This window comes from Charadrius vociferus, unplaced genomic scaffold, assembly GCF_000708025.1.
Source record: "Charadrius vociferus isolate BGI_N301 unplaced genomic scaffold, ASM70802v2 scaffold88, whole genome shotgun sequence".
NCBI lineage: Eukaryota > Metazoa > Chordata > Aves > Charadriiformes > Charadriidae > Charadrius > Charadrius vociferus.
Genome location: NW_009649619.1, coordinates 2516680 through 2536587, shown reverse-complemented (window position 1 = coordinate 2536587; position 19908 = coordinate 2516680). Strand labels below are relative to the sequence as shown.

The window sequence follows — 19908 nt, the reverse complement described above, 5'->3', positions numbered from 1 at the left end:
TCTCTCATCTTTACACTAGGGAAGCTATTAGAATAAAACATTAAGAGAAGCTTGCATCTACTGACTTTCAACACTGGTTTCTGTCTCACCTGGAAAAAATATGCATGTATACTTGTTAGCATAAGAAAGAGGGAACAAGAACTGTTTGCAAGCTAATGTCATCTAAAGAGACTCCACTTACTGGCACATTGCTGGCAAGAAGACATCTCTTTTGCTTTAAACTTTAATAACATATTATTTCCTCTGCTAAATTCTACCCATCTGTTGTCAAAATAGAGATGTTTATTGTGCACATTTTTTTCCAAATAAGAAGCTTTCAAGGTCCTTTATGCGTGCTGAAATATGGTGTTTACGTATTTGATAACCCTACAGGTCCCTTATTATGGGTATTCTTTTACATTATGAGCAATGCTCTTTCATCTAATAAAACATGGAAGAAAATCAACCAAACTGCAAAATCGTAAAAGGAGGGAATAATAGTATGTTTCCTTCTCTTTATAATGCCAGGGTACATAAGTTCTAGGCTTTGTTGCCTCCTTTGATTTTACATTAGTGCTACCTTTTGGGATTAGATTTTGATATAAACCTGTTTCAGAGAGTTGGCTTATGGGGGAAAAATGATGGGTGTCAATCCTTCTCTGTTCTGATGGCCATTCAGGTCACCTGACTAGCATACGGATGTATAGGTTCCTTTCCTAGAGGCACCGAAGATTTTTAAACCAACACTGTATTTTCACAGTATGGAGGATTTTCTACCAAGCCTGACCTTGCAACCTGTTTTAATTGCATGACTGTGATGGCCCTGTACTGTGGCAAGTGAGCAGGAACATGTTGCTGAAGACCGAGGAAGCAGGACAGCTCGCTAAGGCAGTGCTGCCAGTAATATTGAGAAGGTGTTGCTGCTCACAGCTAAAATGAATTTTCCTTTGACTCCATCCACATCACCAGTTCATGTAGCATGGGCCTGACTTCTCTCCTGAGCAGCCACACTGGGACAACATGAGTGATGGGCATATGTTTGTCCTCTGACAGTAGCATCAGTCTTGCAGTATTTTAGGCCTGAGTTCAGGAAGTCGGTGTCATTTAAAAGAGCGCTTAGCAGAAGTGCAGTGAATTATAAATTCTGTGAGATGTTTGACATGATGGAATTATTTGGCTGGACTCTTAAACCCTTTTCCAAACTCAGCTCAATAATCTGCTTCATTACTCATGCATCTAATTTTGCAGTAGATCATGTTAGTTCGAGACATGTTGGTAGCTTTGTATGAAGCAGTACAACTCTGTGAGAAGATCCCAGCTTGGATCTTGAAGTGGTTGATGCTCAGAGGGTGTGGTTAGAAGCTGCTGTGAAGAAAGTCTAAACCAACTAATTTTACTTTATAATTGCATGGGCTAGAAGTTCACTGGATGAGTGGTAATTCACTAAAATAACAATATTCAGTGGTTTGCAAACATATGAGCATCACTCTGGAACTTGGAGCTGCCCTGCGCCGTCACGTTTATTAATGTCCAGCTGCATTAAGACAGGTGATGGTTTCTGTGTCATACAACTTGGTTAGTGGTCTGGGGTGTCTTATTTTCAGGTAGCAACTTACTGTGGAAATTTAGTATTATCTCTATTAATGCACGTAAAATCTGTTGCATTAGAATCTTTCCCATGGACATAGTGGTTTTACTGCAACTATTGCAATTGAGTCATAATATCTGGCTGTGGCTGGAAAGGCTGTTGTGTTTCAGGAAATGTTTATAATCATGTGTCCTGTCTATTTTGGTTCTGGCCATTGAAAATATTTTTGATATATTTTCCTTTTAGGGTGATGTATTGAATACCAAATACCAGGTAGATCTTGGAGATGGCTTTAAGGCGATATATGTGAACCTTACAATGACTGGAGAACCCATCCGTCACCGCTATGAGAATCCTGGGATTTACCGCGTCTCGGTGAAGGCTGAGAATGTGGCTGGGCATGACGAGGCTGTGGTGTTCGTCCAAGTCAACTGTAAATCAGCTCTTTGGTTTTCTTACTTTCGCTACTCCTTAAACACCTCATGGCAACTATGAAGTAGTAAAGAAAATTACTAGTCGCAATTAGGAAAAATGCATATTTTTTCAATAACCTCATGCAGTCTTGCAGTGCTGTGTGTTGTTAATGCAGAGACTTGTAAACCTGATCTATTAGGAGGTCAGAGTTAGTTTTGTTTCGATTTGGGAGAAGGATGGTATATTTACCTTTTAAATAGCAAGCATGCCTCAGTTAAAATATCAGGTTTGATCCATCTTCCTGAATCAAGACCCCATTGGCACTCTTAGCAGCTAAAACTTAACACTTCAAGCTATATCTTTTCAGAAGCCTCTAGGTGCTGTGTGAAGCAAGTGAACAGACATGCTGAGAACATCTGAGCTCTTGTATGAATTTAAAAAAGACTCAAAATCCCAGTGTTTCTTAAAGTCAGGCTACTTTTTAAGCAGTAGAATCCACATTTTAGGTGGTTAGTTCTCACAAAATTTTAAAGTAGTACTTGGGATGTTGGCAGGCAGACTTAGACTTCTCTCCCTCTCCTTAATTAAGACCTAAAAATCCCATCAAATAGATTTAAAAGAAAAGAATAGGATGGCACAGGGAATATCATGCACCATCGCAAGCTTAATGTACCTCAGTCATCTCATAATTGGAATGAAGAAGGAAACTCATAAGTGGAACTGAATTCTCCTCTTCCTTTGAGATTCAAGACAGCTATTGCTTTGCCTGTTTTCAGATGTGTCAAAAATTCAGAAACAAGTAACATCAAAAGAAAAGATACTCATCTTGCATTCTCCAGGTGTCTGTTTCCCTCTGTTGTAAGCGATGTCTTCCATCCTAATCCCAAAGCAGTGGAAATTGCTGGAGCAACCTGCAAGGCTGTGCACAGACCCATGTGCTTTATGTCAGTCTGTCTGGTGACTACTAATATTTATGTATTTTGCTGGTCAGAGTCCTTGAGTCCAGAGTTTCCAGTTTTGTCTGATCAGAAGACGGAGCCCAACTCATTAATGCTAACAGCCAATCTCCTATTAAAAACAAATGGAAAGGGTCAGAATAAAATTATCCGACTCAGATTTGTTACCTATTTCTTTGGCGTGTTTCTTTTTTAAACTCCAAAGAGCTCAGATAAATTACTTAGGGCTTCACTGTTACTTTTTAGGAACTTATAGGTGCTGAGGAGTAGATTAAGCACAGGAACAGGAGATCTCAACAAGCAATGAACAGCAAAAACCACACTGAAGCACATGTGGTCCGTTGCTGAGCTTGTCCGTGGATGCTGTGCGTGGTCTAGAAGGTTCATGGAAGCATATTACCCAGCCCTCTTAAATAAATGCTTTCTATGTGATTTACTCTGTTTAATTTTTTAAGTAAATTGCAAGATTTGAGGAAATTAGCTGGCACTAATTAAACTGCTATTTCTATGTTCTAGAGAAACACTAATAGCCGTTCAGGGACATTTTTCACTGTGGAATACCATGAAAGCAGAAGTGTCCAAAAAGTCCTGCTTTCACTCTATCCCCAGCTGATATATTCCCAGGGATTTTTTTCGGGGACAAATGGTAAAGGGAATATTTTTTACTTCTGCCAAGTTCTGTTGCTATGGGATGCCCTGTAATACAGGACAATTACTTGAACTTTGGCCTCTCATCCAGATTATGCTTTCTGATCCAGATCACACAATCTGCAACTTGTTAATGAACTGTAAGAGAAATTAGAGCAAATCTGATAGTATAAACGTGAATAGGTAGCCCAGAATAAGAATAACTGAAGAAGAACTAGGCATACATTTTCTTTTTCATGAAACCATTATGTCTATAGTGTGAACATAAGGGAGCTTTGAAAACTGTACTGAAATTGCAGCTTGAAACAGAAATCATAGAAGATTAACTTCATATTCTATTAAATCATAGAAGTTAACTTCATTCCTATTGTATACACTTAAGGATGCTATGAAGCTTGTTCAAATGCATTATGGAATTGTGTGACTGAGACAAGCAGAAGGACTCACAATAATTATTTTTAGCTCTTTACTGCATAGGAATATAGAAATAAGCGTCATCATTCAAGTACTAAACAACTTCCCCTCTAAAAATTTTGGCAAAGAAAGTAACCTGCTTCGGGACCAAAACCGTATCTCAGAATGATCAGTTTTCTCTGGGAAAATGTAAATTTATGGCAAAATCGAAAAGGTGATGCAGATCCATCCAGACTTCTTTAATTTGCCTCATCAGAAAGAATGTCTGTTTGTCGGAGGAACAAATTTGATGGGATTCCTACAACTTCTGAATTTTCCTCAAGGCACTAGCAACAGGAGGAGCATTTTAACTCAATTTCAGTAAAGAAGCTGTTGAAGAAACCATTTGTTTAAACACTCAACATGTCTTCAATTCCTGTAGGTGGTTAAGGAGTCATCGGAGAAAACACAGACTGAAAGTAGATCCTTATACTCGGAGGAAGCAGCACACAGGCTGGTTGAAGTGAGGTGGAAAAGAAGGAGGGTGTGCACAGCTTGGCCGACTCGTTCGATCAGTTTAGTCAAAGTGAATTAGAAGTGAAAGGGCAATGAATCAATTAATGAAAGAGAGTAAGAGAAAGGCTTTGAACTGAGATGAAAAACCTTTGAATGAGTTAAAAGATATTTAGAATTAAACAAAAATGGATGGCTTAGTATTCATTCTGTATAATGAATGCAAGTTGGACCGTACAGTACTTTGGTATCCTAGATAGATGGTGCAGCTGATGTTAAGAAATTCTAGTTCTTCTAGACATTATACTATTATAAAGCTTTTACCCAACATCCTTCTCTCTAAATTGGAGACATATGGATTTAATGGGTGGACTATTTGGTGGATGAGGAATTGGTTGGATAGTCGCATCCAGAGGGTAGCGGTGAATGGCTCAGTGTCCGGATGGAGATTAGTGACAAGTGGTGTCCCTCAGGGGTCAATATTGGGACAGGTACTGTTTGATATCTTCAACAGGCAGTAGGATTGAGCACACCCTCAGCAAGTTTACGGACGACACTAAGCTGAGGGGTGCAGCTGACATGCCTGAGGGACTGGATGCCACCCAGAGGGACCTGGACAAGCTCAAGGAGTCGGCCTGTGTGAACCTCATGAGGTTTAACAAGGCCAAATACAGGGTTCTGCACCTGGGTCAGGGCAACCCCCAGTATCAATACAGGCTGAACAGAGAATGGATTGAGAGCAGCCCTGAGGAGAAGGACTTGGGCGTACTGGTGGATGAAAAGCTGGGCATGAGCTGACAATGTGCACTCGCAGCCCAGAAAGCCAACTATATCCTGGGCTGCATGAAAAGAAGTGTGGCCAGCTGGTTGAGGGAGGTGATTCTGCCCCTCTACTCCACTCTGGTGAGACCCCACCTGGAGTACTGCATCCAGTTCTGGAGCCCTCAGCACAGGGAAGACACGGACCTGTTGGAACAGGTCCAGAGGAGGGCCACAAAAATGATCAGAGGGATGAAACACCTCTCCTGTGAGGACCGGCTGAGAGAGTTGGGGTTGTTCAGTCTGGAGAAGAAAAGGCTCTGGGGAAAGCTTATTGCAGCCTTTCAGTACTTACAGGGGGCTTATAATAAAGATGGGGACAAACTTCTTAGCAGGGTCTGTTGCAAAAGGACATGGGGTAATTGCTTTAAACTAAAAGAGGGTAGATTTAGGCTACATATAAGGAAGAAATTTTTTACGCTGAGAGTGGTGAAACAGTGGCACAGGTTGCCCTGAGAGGAGGTGAATGCCCCATCCCTGGAAACACACAGGTTGGACGGGGCTCTGAGCAACCTGATCTAGTTGAAGATGTCCCTGCTCATTGCAGGGGAGGTTGGACTAGATGACCTTTAAAGGTCCCTTCCAACCCAAACCATTCTATGATTCAGACAGACTGAAGAAGACATACTCAGAAACCTCCGAGAGAAAGATTTTCTTTCAATAAAGCTATTGTACTATGAAGCAAAATACAACATTAAGAAGCAGATCAAATCATTGTAAGGATGCATTTCTTTTATACAAGTAATAACGTTTACAGACTTCGAAGGCAAAAGTTCAGAAAGGAACAAGCTTATTCTAAAGGCATATTTTGGAGTATAGAGGTTATCTATTTTGAGTTGCAAATAAACGCTCCCCTGATATACACATCTATTTTAAAGCATGCATTAATGACATCTTATGTGTGGTGTGATCTTAACAGCTTATATTTTATAATGAAAATGAGTAGTCAGCAACATTCTTTTTCAGTTTTCTGCCTTTTCCCATATCAGTTTGAAAGATTTGTTAGATTTTTATTCATTTGACCTTTTATTACTTAAAGAAAAGGGAAAAAAAACCCTGATATGCCTTTTCTGCTTTTTAACTGGGATATCTGCTTATAGTTTCTAGAATTGGACATGCACCCAAAAAGAAGTACATCAGAGAGGTGCATTTTGGTGATCCATCACGTCATGCTAGGATTTTGTTTGTGATTTTTTTTCTTTAAAGCTGATTTGATTTGTTTTATTTTGTTTTTTTTGTTAAAATGAGGTCCTTCCAATTATGCCCATAGCTTTCATCACAAATGTAAAGCAGGCGGGGGAGGGAAAAATAAATTCAGGAGCTTGTGGTGTGCAGGTGAGAAGCTTTTGGGGAAAGAGGCATTAATAAATTGATGGATTCGTGTTCAATGATATTTTGGGAACTTTGTTCAGCTCCACTACAGGCTTTAAATTTAGAAGTGGTTCCAGTTGTGGGGAGGAACCAGGAGGTGAACCTGACAGCCATCATACTGCCTAAGAACCCCAATTTGACAGTCTTCTACTGGTGGATAGGAAACAATCTTCAGGTGCGTAAAGGTTTTGACTGAGATTATTTTCACCCTCTTTCCAGTAAAGGTTGAGTCACACCTTTTACTTTAATAGAAATACTACCATGTTGCATGACTTCTTTTAGACCATCTTTCATTCCAAATGGCCAATTATATCTGGTGGCAAGGAGTATCTAACTTCCCTTGTTTTATCACGTATATTTAAGGTGTTAATTTCCCTTTATTGATTAAGTGGAAATGGAAATTACTCTTCTAGAATTGGTTTGAATTTCTAAACTATTTTTGTTTGGGAGGGAACAACAACTTATTCTATTTCGTTACCTGTGGGAAAAACTTTTGGAGAGGTATGCATTTGGGATCATAACATTGGTGAATGATGAAACTTGGATTTATGCAGTTCCATGTTGATAATGTGAGTACTGTAAATTTAAGTGCCGTACAAAAATATGTATGTATTCATTGTACAGATAAATATTTTCTGCCAGTCTAAAATAAACTGGCATATGAAAAATAACTGGGGTATCTAAAAGGATATCAAAACAGTGAAAGCACTCAAACAATCTAGTGATAGCCATTTGGGGACAGAAAGTCTAGATAAATGTATCCTAGAGCAATAAATATCCAAGTATTTCTATTAGGAATATTTCTTGTCAAGCTGGGTTAATTTCTTTTAATTCTTTCAATAACAGATAAGTAAAATATTTTCTTTATGAGGGAGACTAAGTATGACAGAGGAATGCCTCAGATAAGCACAATGAACTTACTTCTTGTAAATGTGCTGTCTACCATAATCCCAGCCTGTATCTTGTCATTATTATTGACTTTGTCGTTGCTAGAACAGGCACTGCAGATCGATGTAGTCTTGTGAAGGGATTTGTAATTCATACAGATGTGGTCAGGGAACAGAGTATCTCAGTTCTGCCTTGGAGGTTACGGTGGACTGGTGCACTTCCATGTGTCATGCTCTAAGTTGACAGAATTAATCCTTTTGTCTTTGACTAAACCCCACATTTTTTTGAGGCAAACGGCTTGCTATACACAATCACGTAGAGATTTATAAGCCCGACTCAAAATCCATTTATTTCAGTGGGATCTGAATGAAAACGTCTACCAATTATTCTAAAAGAAATGTTTGCCTCATCTGGCATCTCTTCTGTTTATAAATGTTCCTTTTTGAAAGAAATATTCTGTATTGAAAATTATAATTGAGCAATTTGATAAAATACTGATTAATTGAAGAATTGGTGTGAAACCTTTTTTGCTAATATTTTTAATGAGGGTCACTTCAAACACTGTTCTTGTGGTTCTTGCTAATATTCTATTTTCAACTTCTCTTCATTTTTTACAGCCACTCCTTACATTGGAGAGTTTTCTGGTGACAAAGTTTACTGAGACTGGTGATGTCAGAGTTACAGTGCAGGCTTCCTGTGGGAGCTCCATGCTTCAGGACTCAAAAGTTGTCCACGTTTTTGGTGAGACATTACTCTTGTTAATTTTGTTTGTTTGTTTGTTTGTTTTTATGTTTACTTGTTTCTTATACCTCTTAAACCAGTCCTGACACAACTGAACCTGTTATAAAGTGATATCTAATGCTGCATTTAATTCTTAAAATTAGAGGGATGAACTGTCACTAGGTAACTCCCTGAAGTTGAACAGTGTCATTGTATGGAACGGTTTCATCTAAAACATTTTGTTTCTTTTGCTTATTTAAAATGTTACTGTAGTTCCCAAATAGCGTTTAAGTAGTATTTTGGCCTATGACTAGAGAGTTTCTTAGAATTTCTAAATAAATCAGTTTAAATACCACTGAAAAAAAGAAAATTTAGTTGCGTATATACTCTCAGTATTAAAACCAATCTGAAATAATTACCTTTTATCACAATATATCACTATTCCTTTGATGTTTATCTGAGTGGATCAAGTATAGCTCCACTGTAATTATTGAGTAACTCTTCAGCTCTTGTTTCACATTGTACCCTGGTGTGTTTTGTTGTGTCTTATAATGTGGTGACAAGGCATAATATACTGTGAAAAAAGTAGTGCCGTTATGTACATTTGTATTTGTGTTGTCACATGTGGGAATTGTGATAAGTGAAAAAGCTTCTTATTAATGCAGAGCTAAAAGCCTTCAGATATCATGAAACACACAACATGATACATCTCTATTGTCTGAAGAATATTCTGTTATTTTTGCTTTTAGTATACTTACTAATTTAAAAGAGTGGTAAAAACCACACTCATGCTAAACACAGCTTTTATGAACCTTCTCCTTTCCTACGATAAGTGGATTTAACGTTTGTGATACCACTTATAAGTGCATCCACTTTTTTAGACATCTTTAGAAGTATAATCCATCTTGGTTTGACTAGATCAATGACTGGCTTTCAAACACTGCTCCTGCTCTTAGTGTTGGCCAATCCTGATACTAAGAGCAAAAAAGTACTGGTCGGGGGGAAATAAAGAAACCTTTGGGGAAAAAAAAAAAAAAAACAGCCACAAAAAAACCCACCACATTAAAATACAATTCTATCAGAAGCATTGAGGAGGACAGGTTTGACTCATACATTCCACAGGACCTCTTTCTCTGCTTTGCATTAAGTTCCCCAGGTGTTCATCCAGGGAGCCTATATGGAGAAAGGGAAGATTTTAGAGACTGTTCACTGAGGAACAGCCCATTTCTGATATTTCAGATGTTTTGGACAATATCCAGAGCAATGATGTGGGTGTACTTTGTTTTTATTTTTTTTGAAGAGGGCAGTAGTTAGCCTTTGGTATATCATTTCTGGTCTTATTTTCATAGCTAGTTGATGGAATACGTAAAATATTCATTTTTCATGAAAAACAGGAACATGTAATGGGCAAACCCCATATGTTTATGATTCAGTGAGAATAAAATCCATTGGCGCATTCCCATTACAAATAAAAGAAACCAACCACATGTGTGTGTTGTATTGTCCTAAGGAAAAATTATTGGAAAGGTTATGACCTCGGAGGTCATATGTAAATGTGCTTTCTTTCTTTTTTTCTTCCTGCTTTTTTATCTTTAGGCACAAATTTGATGAAGTTGACGAAAATACAGAAAGAAATTGAGTGCCTGACAGGAGTGTACTCTTGCAAGAGTACACAACACAGAGCAGTGGGGGTTCCTAGATAGTGCAGCGCTGGACAGCAAATAATGCCAAATAGATATTTCTGCATTTAGATATTTATTTCTAATGCAAATGGATATTTATGTCTGCAAAACTGTTTTTGCAACCTGGTTTGTTACTTGTTCAAAAATGTTTGGTTTGGTTTTTGTTTGTTTGTTTTTTTTTCCTAGATCATTTTCATGTTCTTCCTCTGAAGTTTACTAAGCATCTGGACATATACAACCCTGACATACCGGAGTGGAGGGAAGACATAGGGCGGGTAGTAACACGACTTCTTGCAAAGGTGCTCTTTCAGATTGCTCGTAAAATGTTCCCTCGCCAGTCGTAAAGCTTGAAGGTTAAGTTAATGCCTTCTCATTTAGAAAAAAGGAGGCAGTGCAAAATAATAAAATGAACCTAATGAGCCACATTTTGAACTAGTTTGAGCCTAGTGTCACTTTTACATGCAGACTGTAGATGATGATATTGTAACATAAAAAGTTTAGGTCTAACACAGCCTAATTGGCATTTACTGCTAAGGAGTGCTCTCTGGGATTTGGGATAGATGTATTGGCAAATACTGCTGACTCCCAAACAGGAAGAATAGCTTAAATGTGATATATTTAGAAGTTATGCAAAGGATGCTGTGTAACATAAAAGACACAGGATTTGTGTAAAAACAAAACAGAAAGGGAAAATTTGCAATGTCAGTTGTGTAACTTTGAAAATTATATATAATATCTAGGCAAATAGTTCTTACAGCTGTTTTTTTAGGTAATATTCGCAAAAGAAATGTGGATCGGGAGCAGTTGAATCCTGTAGGTTAAATCAAGTACAAAGCCATGCAGCAGTTCTGTGAGATAAGTAGACGTACCCTATAAAAACTGTGAACTCTAGAGCTGTGCTCTTCAGGTACACACACTACCAGCAACTGAGCGTGCACACATTGACTTTTTCTGAGAACAATAGCACTGAAGTGCAGGTTGATAATGTTTTGAAAATGCTCGTGTTTGAAATCACTTGACTTTTCCTAGCTTTACAGTAGTGCAAATCAGGCTCTGGAATTTTGACTTTATACTTTTTCCTACCTTTGTTTTTTGAGGTTCATATCAAATGTCAAATTCAAGTAAATTCCCAATTTAAACCCATTCCATAACCAGTATCAGTCAAACAAATATTTTGCTTCCTTATAAAATAACCCTTCAATTTTTATAATTACAAAGTCATTTGCAAAAGAACATGAGCAATTTAATGGAATTTCAGGATCTCTTGGAGAAGGGCTATGGAAAGTGCCCACCATGTTATCATTGGAATTGTGTGACTGTATTATTGTACAACACATGGAGGAATTTGGGACTAAATGCAAAATTTGCACAAACTATTTTGAAAAGGTCTGCACTTGACTTTCAGTGGGGGATGCAGGTATTCATAACAATCTCAGGAACTGAACCTAGGTGCTTTTAGTCTCACCCTGGAAGACTTCTCTCTGTCTGTTAAACACAGATGGAAAAATAGCCTCCCCGAGCTAAGGTTAGCTGTAATGAATATGCCCTTCTAAGTCTACTAAGTGTCTTTGTGCTTACACTTTGTGCTCACAAAGGATCCTAAATCACTTAGGATTTTTTTGTGTGTTACCCTAGAAACGCGCAGCCATTGCAGAGTTTTGCTAAAACTGCATACCACTTCATTTTGCTTCTTTCCATGATGCCACTAAATCTCTTTAATGTGATAACAATGCTTAGTTCTTCCAGTCTTCAAAGAGAGGCTCACATTTCAGTTAATTTATGTTTGGCTTTGTTCACATTTTAGCTTTTGATGGAATCCTCTCTAAATATAATCTTTAAGACTAAAAGACACATGTGGAGTTATTTATGTATTTTCTATAAAATATGAAGCACGGTGTCCTATAATTTGCCATATGCCTTTGTCTTCACAGGAAACCAATATACCCAAAGAAACACTCATGACAGTCGTGAAACCTGGTCTGCCCACAACTGCTGACTTGCATGTGCTACTACCAGTAAACCAACCAAAAAGGAAGAGAAGTGTAACTAGTGATAAGGTAACGAGAGCAATGTATATCTGGTTAGGACAATCTTCATCCTGTTTTGCAATCAGTGGCTGTACTGTCATTGTCTTTATGTGAACTTAAAAGGTGCTCCCTAACTACGTAAAGATATCACTCCCACCTGACAAGAGACATGTAAAAGCTACCAACAGCTATGACTGCTGTGTTTGATGGTGTATAGACCACCATAATCTGATGCTTACTGGTATTAGTGCATTTCTCAAGAATTACTAATACTGGTCTGGTTTTTAAACAGAAACAACAGTGATGGCATGTCAGTCTGTGAAGATCTGGTAAAGCGAAGAATGTATTTAGGACACTGATATTTCTAAAGAGGGATGAACCATCTCTGCACTGTCTTCAGAAGCAAATTAGATTTCAGGTCAAACAGAAACAGAACCTTAATAGTTGACCTGTAATGTAAGGAGCATCAAGCAGGCAGTTTCTGCCTTTATGAACAAATGTCCTTTCCAATTGGCAAGAAATAAATATAATGAACACAGGAATGAAAATCAGACATTAGTTTCTCCCTACTTATTTTCAAACCATATTTCTTCCATAATAAAAGACCTTATGCCAGTTGAGAATCAGAAGACTGGTGCTTACAATTTATGATATTAATCCCTTTACTGTGACAGAGAAGGAACAGATCCCAACGTTGTGTCTGTATCTTGCAGTTCAAGTCCTGCCAGTTACAAAGAACTCCAATGTAAGGTATTGTTAATTTTTAAGGGCATTTTACAACTTTTTGAGACAAGGTCACAGTATCCAAAGACCTAGAGAAGTAGGTAAGACAAAGCTCTTCATATTAACACAAACCCAGTAGATTGTGTTTGAAATTGATGGGGTACACTTTGGAAGGTTCAAAGGAGTACATTGATGTTATCCAAGTACTTGAACAGGTGTCTTACTTTAAAATGCACATAGTACAGTGTGAATGCACAAAATTTTCTGCTTTGTGGCAACCCCAAACCCTTACTGCTCTCCCTCTGTAATCATAGTAGGAATTCCTGGGAGTCGTAAGTCCTGATTATGTTGCAGGAAAGGCTTAATTTTAGTAGGTTGTTTCTTTAGTAGTGAAGCGAGGTGCAGGTTCTAAAGGAAATGCTTTCTTTCTTTCTTTCTTTAGAAAGAAATTCTTTCTTTAGGAGCTGTAACTGGTTAAGTCAACAGGAAAATACTCAGAATGTCACTTGTTTAAAGATTTGTTACATTCTCTTCTGTCATCAGAAAAGAATCTTGAAGGTCTTCATCATGTTTCACTGTAAAGATGTGCTTTGTCATGCTGCTAGTGCCACTTCTCAAAGTCAGTGTTGTGACACTATTGCAAGGACTCACCAATGCAGAATGTTTTCTGTGTGCTTGGAGATGTCCCTGAAATCCTTAACTTAGACATAGTTATGAAATGTCTTCCCTTAAAGAGAACCTGTTTGTTCTTCACCTTTTAGATTTGGGATATTATGTGATTTCAGAAGGATGGTTAAAGGCAATAATTTCTTGGTCAGGTAGAGAACACCTACTTGGTATAGTTTCTTTTGGTGTTTTACATGGAGTGTTGTGATGTGTTGCTATTTATTAAGTTAGTGGTCTAGAATAGGAGTTGTTACTGATAAACATAGCCAGCAATAACAAAGATCATAAGTAAGCTGGCAGTGTAGTAGTAAGAGTCCTTTGGATAATTCTGAAGTTTGGTTCAATTCTGACAAAAGCCCTCTTTCTTTCAAATTTATGCATGTAGAAATAAAAGCTGACTGTGATTGAACCTAGTTTTAAGAACACAGCAGTTTCAAAAGTATTTAATTCTAATCATTGACTCTAGAGGAAAATTCAGTCGCTTGATTTATGCACATCTATTACATGTCTAATGTCAGGTGGGATGAGTCCGGTTGAGTCAATTGAAGTGCATTTAAACTATAGCCTGGAAAGCAGTGGCTCTGAGGAAGATTTTGGGCTCTATCTAGACAAGCTACTACAAGAAAATTCCCAATGAGTTGCTTTGACAAAAAGGGCAAGTCACACCCCTAGGTGTATAAGTGGATAAGAGTTTGAATAGTGTCGTTATTTTTGCATTCTTATACCACAATGCAGGAGCCAATGTGTACACATGTTCAAGTATTGTCATTGGAAAGGATGTAGAAAAAGAAGATCCAAAATTCAAATGCTGGTATAAGAACCTTAACCAGACACTGGATTTGTTTTTCAAACAGTTGGAGAGGTGGCAGTACTGCTCAATAAATACCTCGGGGCAGAAAAAAACCCCATGAGTACTGAAACAACCATCAATCTAACAGTGAAATAAATAAGCCAGAACCTTTGGCTGAATTCATGAGATTCAGATTTTTGACCTGTGGTAGTGCAGTTCATATAGGCTTTGGTGGGAACCCAGGGGTGGGGAGAGAAATAACAAACAAGTGTTAGTCACATGAGCAAAAAACAGAGTAAATGTTGAATTCTTCAAACACCTGCCAGGAAAATATGACAAAGTTATGGGGCTCAGTAATTTCATTTACTGGCTGAATGTCAGATTAGCCTCGAGTATTGATCCTTGCGTTGTATACCATGAACATGTGAATGAATCTAGACTGAGACTAAGTAACTCTATTTCAGTGGTACGAGCAACGCTTTAAAGGCTGCTAATCAATATAGTTGTCATATCCATTCTCTTTTCAGACTTTGGGCAAAAAGCTAAATACTTAGGAGCTATCTGGAGGAATTATCTCATAAAATAACTAAAGCCATGCTCACATCACCCTTATTTTGAGTCACACACACACACACCCACCCAATGTAATAAAGTCAGTGGAATGGCTTCAGAAGTTAGATATTCCTCAATATGAGTGAGAATATGAGGATATTTGAATTTGAACTTTTGTGTAGTCTCTGTCCATAGCATGAGAGAGACTACAGGGATTTCTATCTATTATACTGCAAAGACTTGTCAAAGATGAACACCGTAATTGATAATATCATAAAAGGAGTTGCTCGTGAAGGTTTTGTAGATATAAAGCATATTTCTAATTTGGTATCCTGTGGAAAGTCATATCCTAAATTATAAGGCATAGCGTATAGAACTAGCTTTGATCTTTTAGAAAATTACCCTTGTTGAAGACACAAGCAAGTAGAAGGAAAAATTCAGACAATTTGTCACCTGGGGTTAGGATACGATGGTATATTTAATGGTTCTGCTCCATAAAAATGTGAGAGACCATATTTTATTATGCTGTATCCGTTGGAGAAAAATAGGAGGAATCCTGATTTTTTCCACATGGATGGATGTATATATTTCTACAGAGTATTGTTAAAAATTAGGTATAAAAGGAATCCATCCCATTATAGGTAAGGAGGTCAGGTAAATTATGACATACAGTTCATTATCAAATAGCAGTTACTTTTCATAGCAAGAAATCTAAAGTGACACCACAGGTTTTGTTCTGATAGGTTAGAAAAATGGAGAGTTTTTAATATGGATTATGCATTGTGTGAGTTATGACCGAGGTAAACCCAATAGAGTGTGCAAATGATGTGCTGTCTGTCACATACTGGGTAAAGGGTTTGGTAAACAGAAAGAAAGATTTGGCTATAAAGTTTTGACATTTTCAGCTTTTTACGGCTTGTGGAGTTTTGCATGATTTTTAAATATGGAATTTCTTTAAGACTTTAGCTCATCGTTGACAAATGCTTTCTGAGTTTCTCACCATTTAATGAACCAGAGGTTTTCCTTTTTAGAGCGTTGAGTCTCTCAAAGTGGAACAGAGTGCGAAATGTCTGACATTCTCTCTGTTGTATTTTCAGAGAATAGCAGCTATAAAGCAGGCCTTGAATGCACACAACATCAGTTTCTTTCTGAGGGGAGGATTCTGGATCTTAGTGACTTTAGCTGACTCCAGTTCAGGTAAATATATAAACAAAGCTCCCAACAGACCAACCTTTGGATGCTTGTCTGAGTTCTGATAAGTTAAGGAGAAAATCTTTGTGTCAATATATATGTACATATACACACATATATACTTACTTGGTACTTGTTAAATGTATAGAATCATAGAATGGTTTAGGTTGGAAGGGACCTTGAAGATCATCGAGTTCCCCCCCCCCTGCCATAGGCAGGGACACCTCCCACCAGACCAGGTTGCCCAAGGCCACGTCCAGCCTGGCCTTGAACACCTCCAGGGATGGGGCCTCAACAACCTCTCTGGGCAACCTGTTCCAGTGCCTCACCACCCTCAAAGTAAAAAATTTCTTCCTAATGTTTAATCTAAACCTGCCCTCTTCCAGTTTAAAGCCATTCCCCCTCGTCCTGTCACTACACACCCTAGTAAAAAGTCCTTCCCCAGCTCTCTTGTAGGCCCCCTTTAGGTACTGGAAGGCCGCAATAAGGTCTCTTCAGAGCCTCCTCTTCTCCAGGCTGAACAGCCCCAACTCTTTCAGCCTCTCCTCATAGGAGAGGTGCTCCAGCCCTCGGATCATCCTCATGGCTCTCCTCTGGACACGCTCCAGCAGGTCCATGTCCTTCTTATGTTGGAGACTCCAGAGCTGGACGCAGTACTCCAGGTGGGGTCTCACGAGAGTGGAGTAGAGGGGCAGAATCACCTCCTTTGACCTGCTGGCCACACTTCTTTTGATGCAGCCCAGGATGCGGTTGGCCTTCTGGGCTGCGATTGCACATTGCTGGCTCATGTTGAGCTTCTGGTCAATCAGCACACCCAGGTCCTTCTCCTCAGGGCTGCTCTCCAGCCATTCCCCGCCAAGCCTGTATTTGTGCTTGGGATTGCCGCAACCCAAATGTAGGACCTTGCACTTGGCCTTGTTGAACTGCATGAGGTTGGCTTGAACCTCATGATTTGTATCAGAAACTTCTTGCTTTTTTCTGTGTAACTGTGATGTTAACTGAATACCTGTATTATACAAAACAGTGCCCTGGAGGAAAAGCCAACCGGGCTTCAAAGAAACCATCTATTGATGCACTTTGGCTGCACTGGCTACCAAGAAAGCAGCGGTGCTTTACTTAAGCCAGATATAACTGCAGGGGTCTGGGACATAGGCAAGGCATCTCTGCCTTGTATCTCTGATCTCTAAATCAACTGAGGTGAAGCTTGCTGTAGAGTCCCCATGTTGCTAATCCTGTCCTGAGATAAATTATATGCTATTTCTGTGTTTGAAACAAATAGAAACAGGGGTTTTTTGCATGCATTTCCTGCATCTGTGGATTCACTATCTACCTGGAAACTAGTTGAAGAGAGTATGTATACATATATGTGTGTGTATTTTGAACAGAGATACATTAAAATGGTGTTTTAACCGGAAAGTTCAACTTTGACTTGAACCTTGTATTAGAATGTCCTGTAATTTCTATTTGTGTATCATACCCATAATATATCTTTCTTTCTTATTTCAACGTGTTGTGGGAGAACAGCTTAGGTGACCACAATCAATTAATGTAAATACTGGTGTGAAATTTTGTCTGTCAGCTCTCTGTAGAAGACAAAGCTGTTTTATCTAGTCTCTAAAGTAGAATTGTGCTACAGTTTTGCTGTTGTAACTCACCTGGTTTAAAGGGTTGACACGCGTTAGCCAGCACAAAAGGCTGGGATTGAAAGAAGCCCATGTTCATTCCAGCCTTTACCAATGTATGACTTTGATGAGTTCATTTGTTGTTCAGAGCCTTAGTTTCTCCACCTGTGGAATTAATACAGCCCTGGTTTTGCAACACATGTACTTAAGGTATGTGATCATTTCCTATGATAACTTTAGACTCCCAGAAAAAAAAACACTGAGTGTCTAAATAATCAAATCTTCAAGATTTTTTTTTTTAATTGGTCCTCTGTCCTTCAGTCACAAGTCACCAATTAATTTTGTGCTGTTGCCTTTTTGAAAAGGCTACAGATGGAGTGAAAAGTAGAAATTACACAAATAACAAAAATGTTTCTGACCTGACAATTAGATAGAAAAGCCCAAGAATGTGACTGATCTGAACAAGGACGTGCTAAGCTGTTCTTTCATTTCATATTTCAGACTCTGAGAGGATTGGAGGTGGCAGTGGTTACTGGGCTATTGTGGTCCTCTTTGTTATCTGTCTAGTCGCAGTTGGGGCTTTCATCCTCTACAAGTTCAAAAGGCAAGTAAACCTTCATCAATAACATATACATTTTATGAAATTAGGTTTATCCACAGATCAGAAAAACAGAGTTTTTATTTTGAAAAAGAGATTTCTTGAAGAATTGCAAAAAGTCCACCGCTTTGAAAATTGTGTTTTTCTGAACTTTTCAAACATCAAGGTGCTGCACTGATGCTTCCTTTCACTGGCTGTGTTCCAAGATAAATACCAGCAATATGGGAACTATGGAGAGTTTGTTCAGCTTGTGTAAATAATATCATCAAGAAAGAGAGCTGAGCTAAAATATTATTCCTCATTAATTCCTACTTCATTAGTCCTAGCAGTTATGAATAAACTAAAGCTATAGGGACGATGAGTGCATCTGCAATGCTGATTTGCTTAAAAAAAAGCAGTTTTATCAAAACACGTAGCTCTCTGGAGTTTCTCTTTGCACACATTACATTTTAATGGCTGGGGCAATGCCACGTAGGATGAGTGATGGAAATAGATTAGTGTTAATTTGACAATAGAGTGTGTTGAGGGGAGAAATAATTCTAGGAGTGGCGCTTATGCGAGATATATTTTCAAAATTGACAAGGGATGCCATGCCAGCCTTTGACAGTCCTATATAGCTTTAGTCTGCAATTGATTTTAATCAGAGCTACTAGGATGCTCTGCAATTTAAAGAATTTTGTTCTTGTTCATATGAGTCTGTGTTATCATTGGCTACACTCTTGGTATTTTTCTATCTCTGGGCATTTAGAAGGTATTGGGTTTGAGCATACTGGAGACAAGCCTTCATCATCATCAAGTCCTGCTGTCCTTACTCAGTGAGGATTCCTATTGATTTGTCTCATTTTTTAAAGATTTATTTTTGTTGGAAATAAACAGCAGTTTATAGAAATGGGGGTGGCGCTGACTTTGTGATAGCAGTAAATGTAGGTAGCATTTAGCCTTAAACAGTTTGTTTAGAGAAAGAGTTTTTAAGTCAATAGAGAAAACCCCTTTTTTCCCAAGAATCTTTTCATTTTCTCACTGCAGCACCTAAGTTTCTTAGAGCTCATAGTGGCCGATTGCTCTAAAGAACAAAGCACAGAATGCTGTATCAGACTGTCTACAACTGAATAAAAATCCATTTTGCTATTTTAGGTGCCTGCAGCAAGGAAAAGCATAAAAATGGTTGATGTGATGTAATTATATTATTTCAGTAGCAATACATGGAGGATTTTCTGTTTGTAGTGTGGGATCATAAAAATTGTTTGTGATATCTTTCGAAAGCTGTATGATTTATATCTTTTATTAGCTCTTAAATGAGAGCAATTAAATAGCAGACACAATTACTGCATGGCAAAAGAAGAAGTATAAAATATTCAAGAAAGGAAGAAAAAATTATTTTCCTTGAGTTCTTTCTGCAATGTCCAATGAACCATTGCTTTATAAATAGAGCTTTTATTAAGGAGGAAACTATAGTACAATTTGCAAATTGTGAGCTTTAATGTCTCTTGCACTTCTATATATAATTTGTGAAAGTCATTTGCATTTAAATTTTGTGGGGGTTTAATTTTGTGGGGGTTTAATTTAGGCGCCGAGTGAGGAAAATTGTGAGATATATTCAAATGTTTCTCAGTAGCCTGAAAACTGCTGTTGGCATTGATGAATGACCATGCAGTAGTATTCAATTTTAGTCCATACCATATCTGTTTCTGAGATATCTGACAGAATTATTTTTAAATATTCCTGCTAAGCTTTTCCAAGATGACATTTTTTTCAGTTGCATCCTTCA

The 19908-nt window shown here is 38.2% G+C and overlaps 1 protein-coding gene across 1 annotated transcript in view; it reads left to right on the top strand.

The window, feature by feature from the left end:
- The window catches only part of SORCS2 (sortilin-related VPS10 domain containing receptor 2), a 375581-nt gene that overhangs the window by 345017 nt on the left and 10656 nt on the right, over positions 1-19908 (top strand). The window contains exons 19-25 of the mRNA XM_009890550.1: positions 1814-2000; positions 6723-6856; positions 8187-8310; positions 10158-10270; positions 11903-12028; positions 15827-15926; positions 18044-18146. Coding sequence (XP_009888852.1) covers positions 1814-2000; positions 6723-6856; positions 8187-8310; positions 10158-10270; positions 11903-12028; positions 15827-15926; positions 18044-18146 — 887 coding nt within the window. The remainder of the gene's footprint in view (positions 1-1813; positions 2001-6722; positions 6857-8186; positions 8311-10157; positions 10271-11902; positions 12029-15826; positions 15927-18043; positions 18147-19908) is intronic.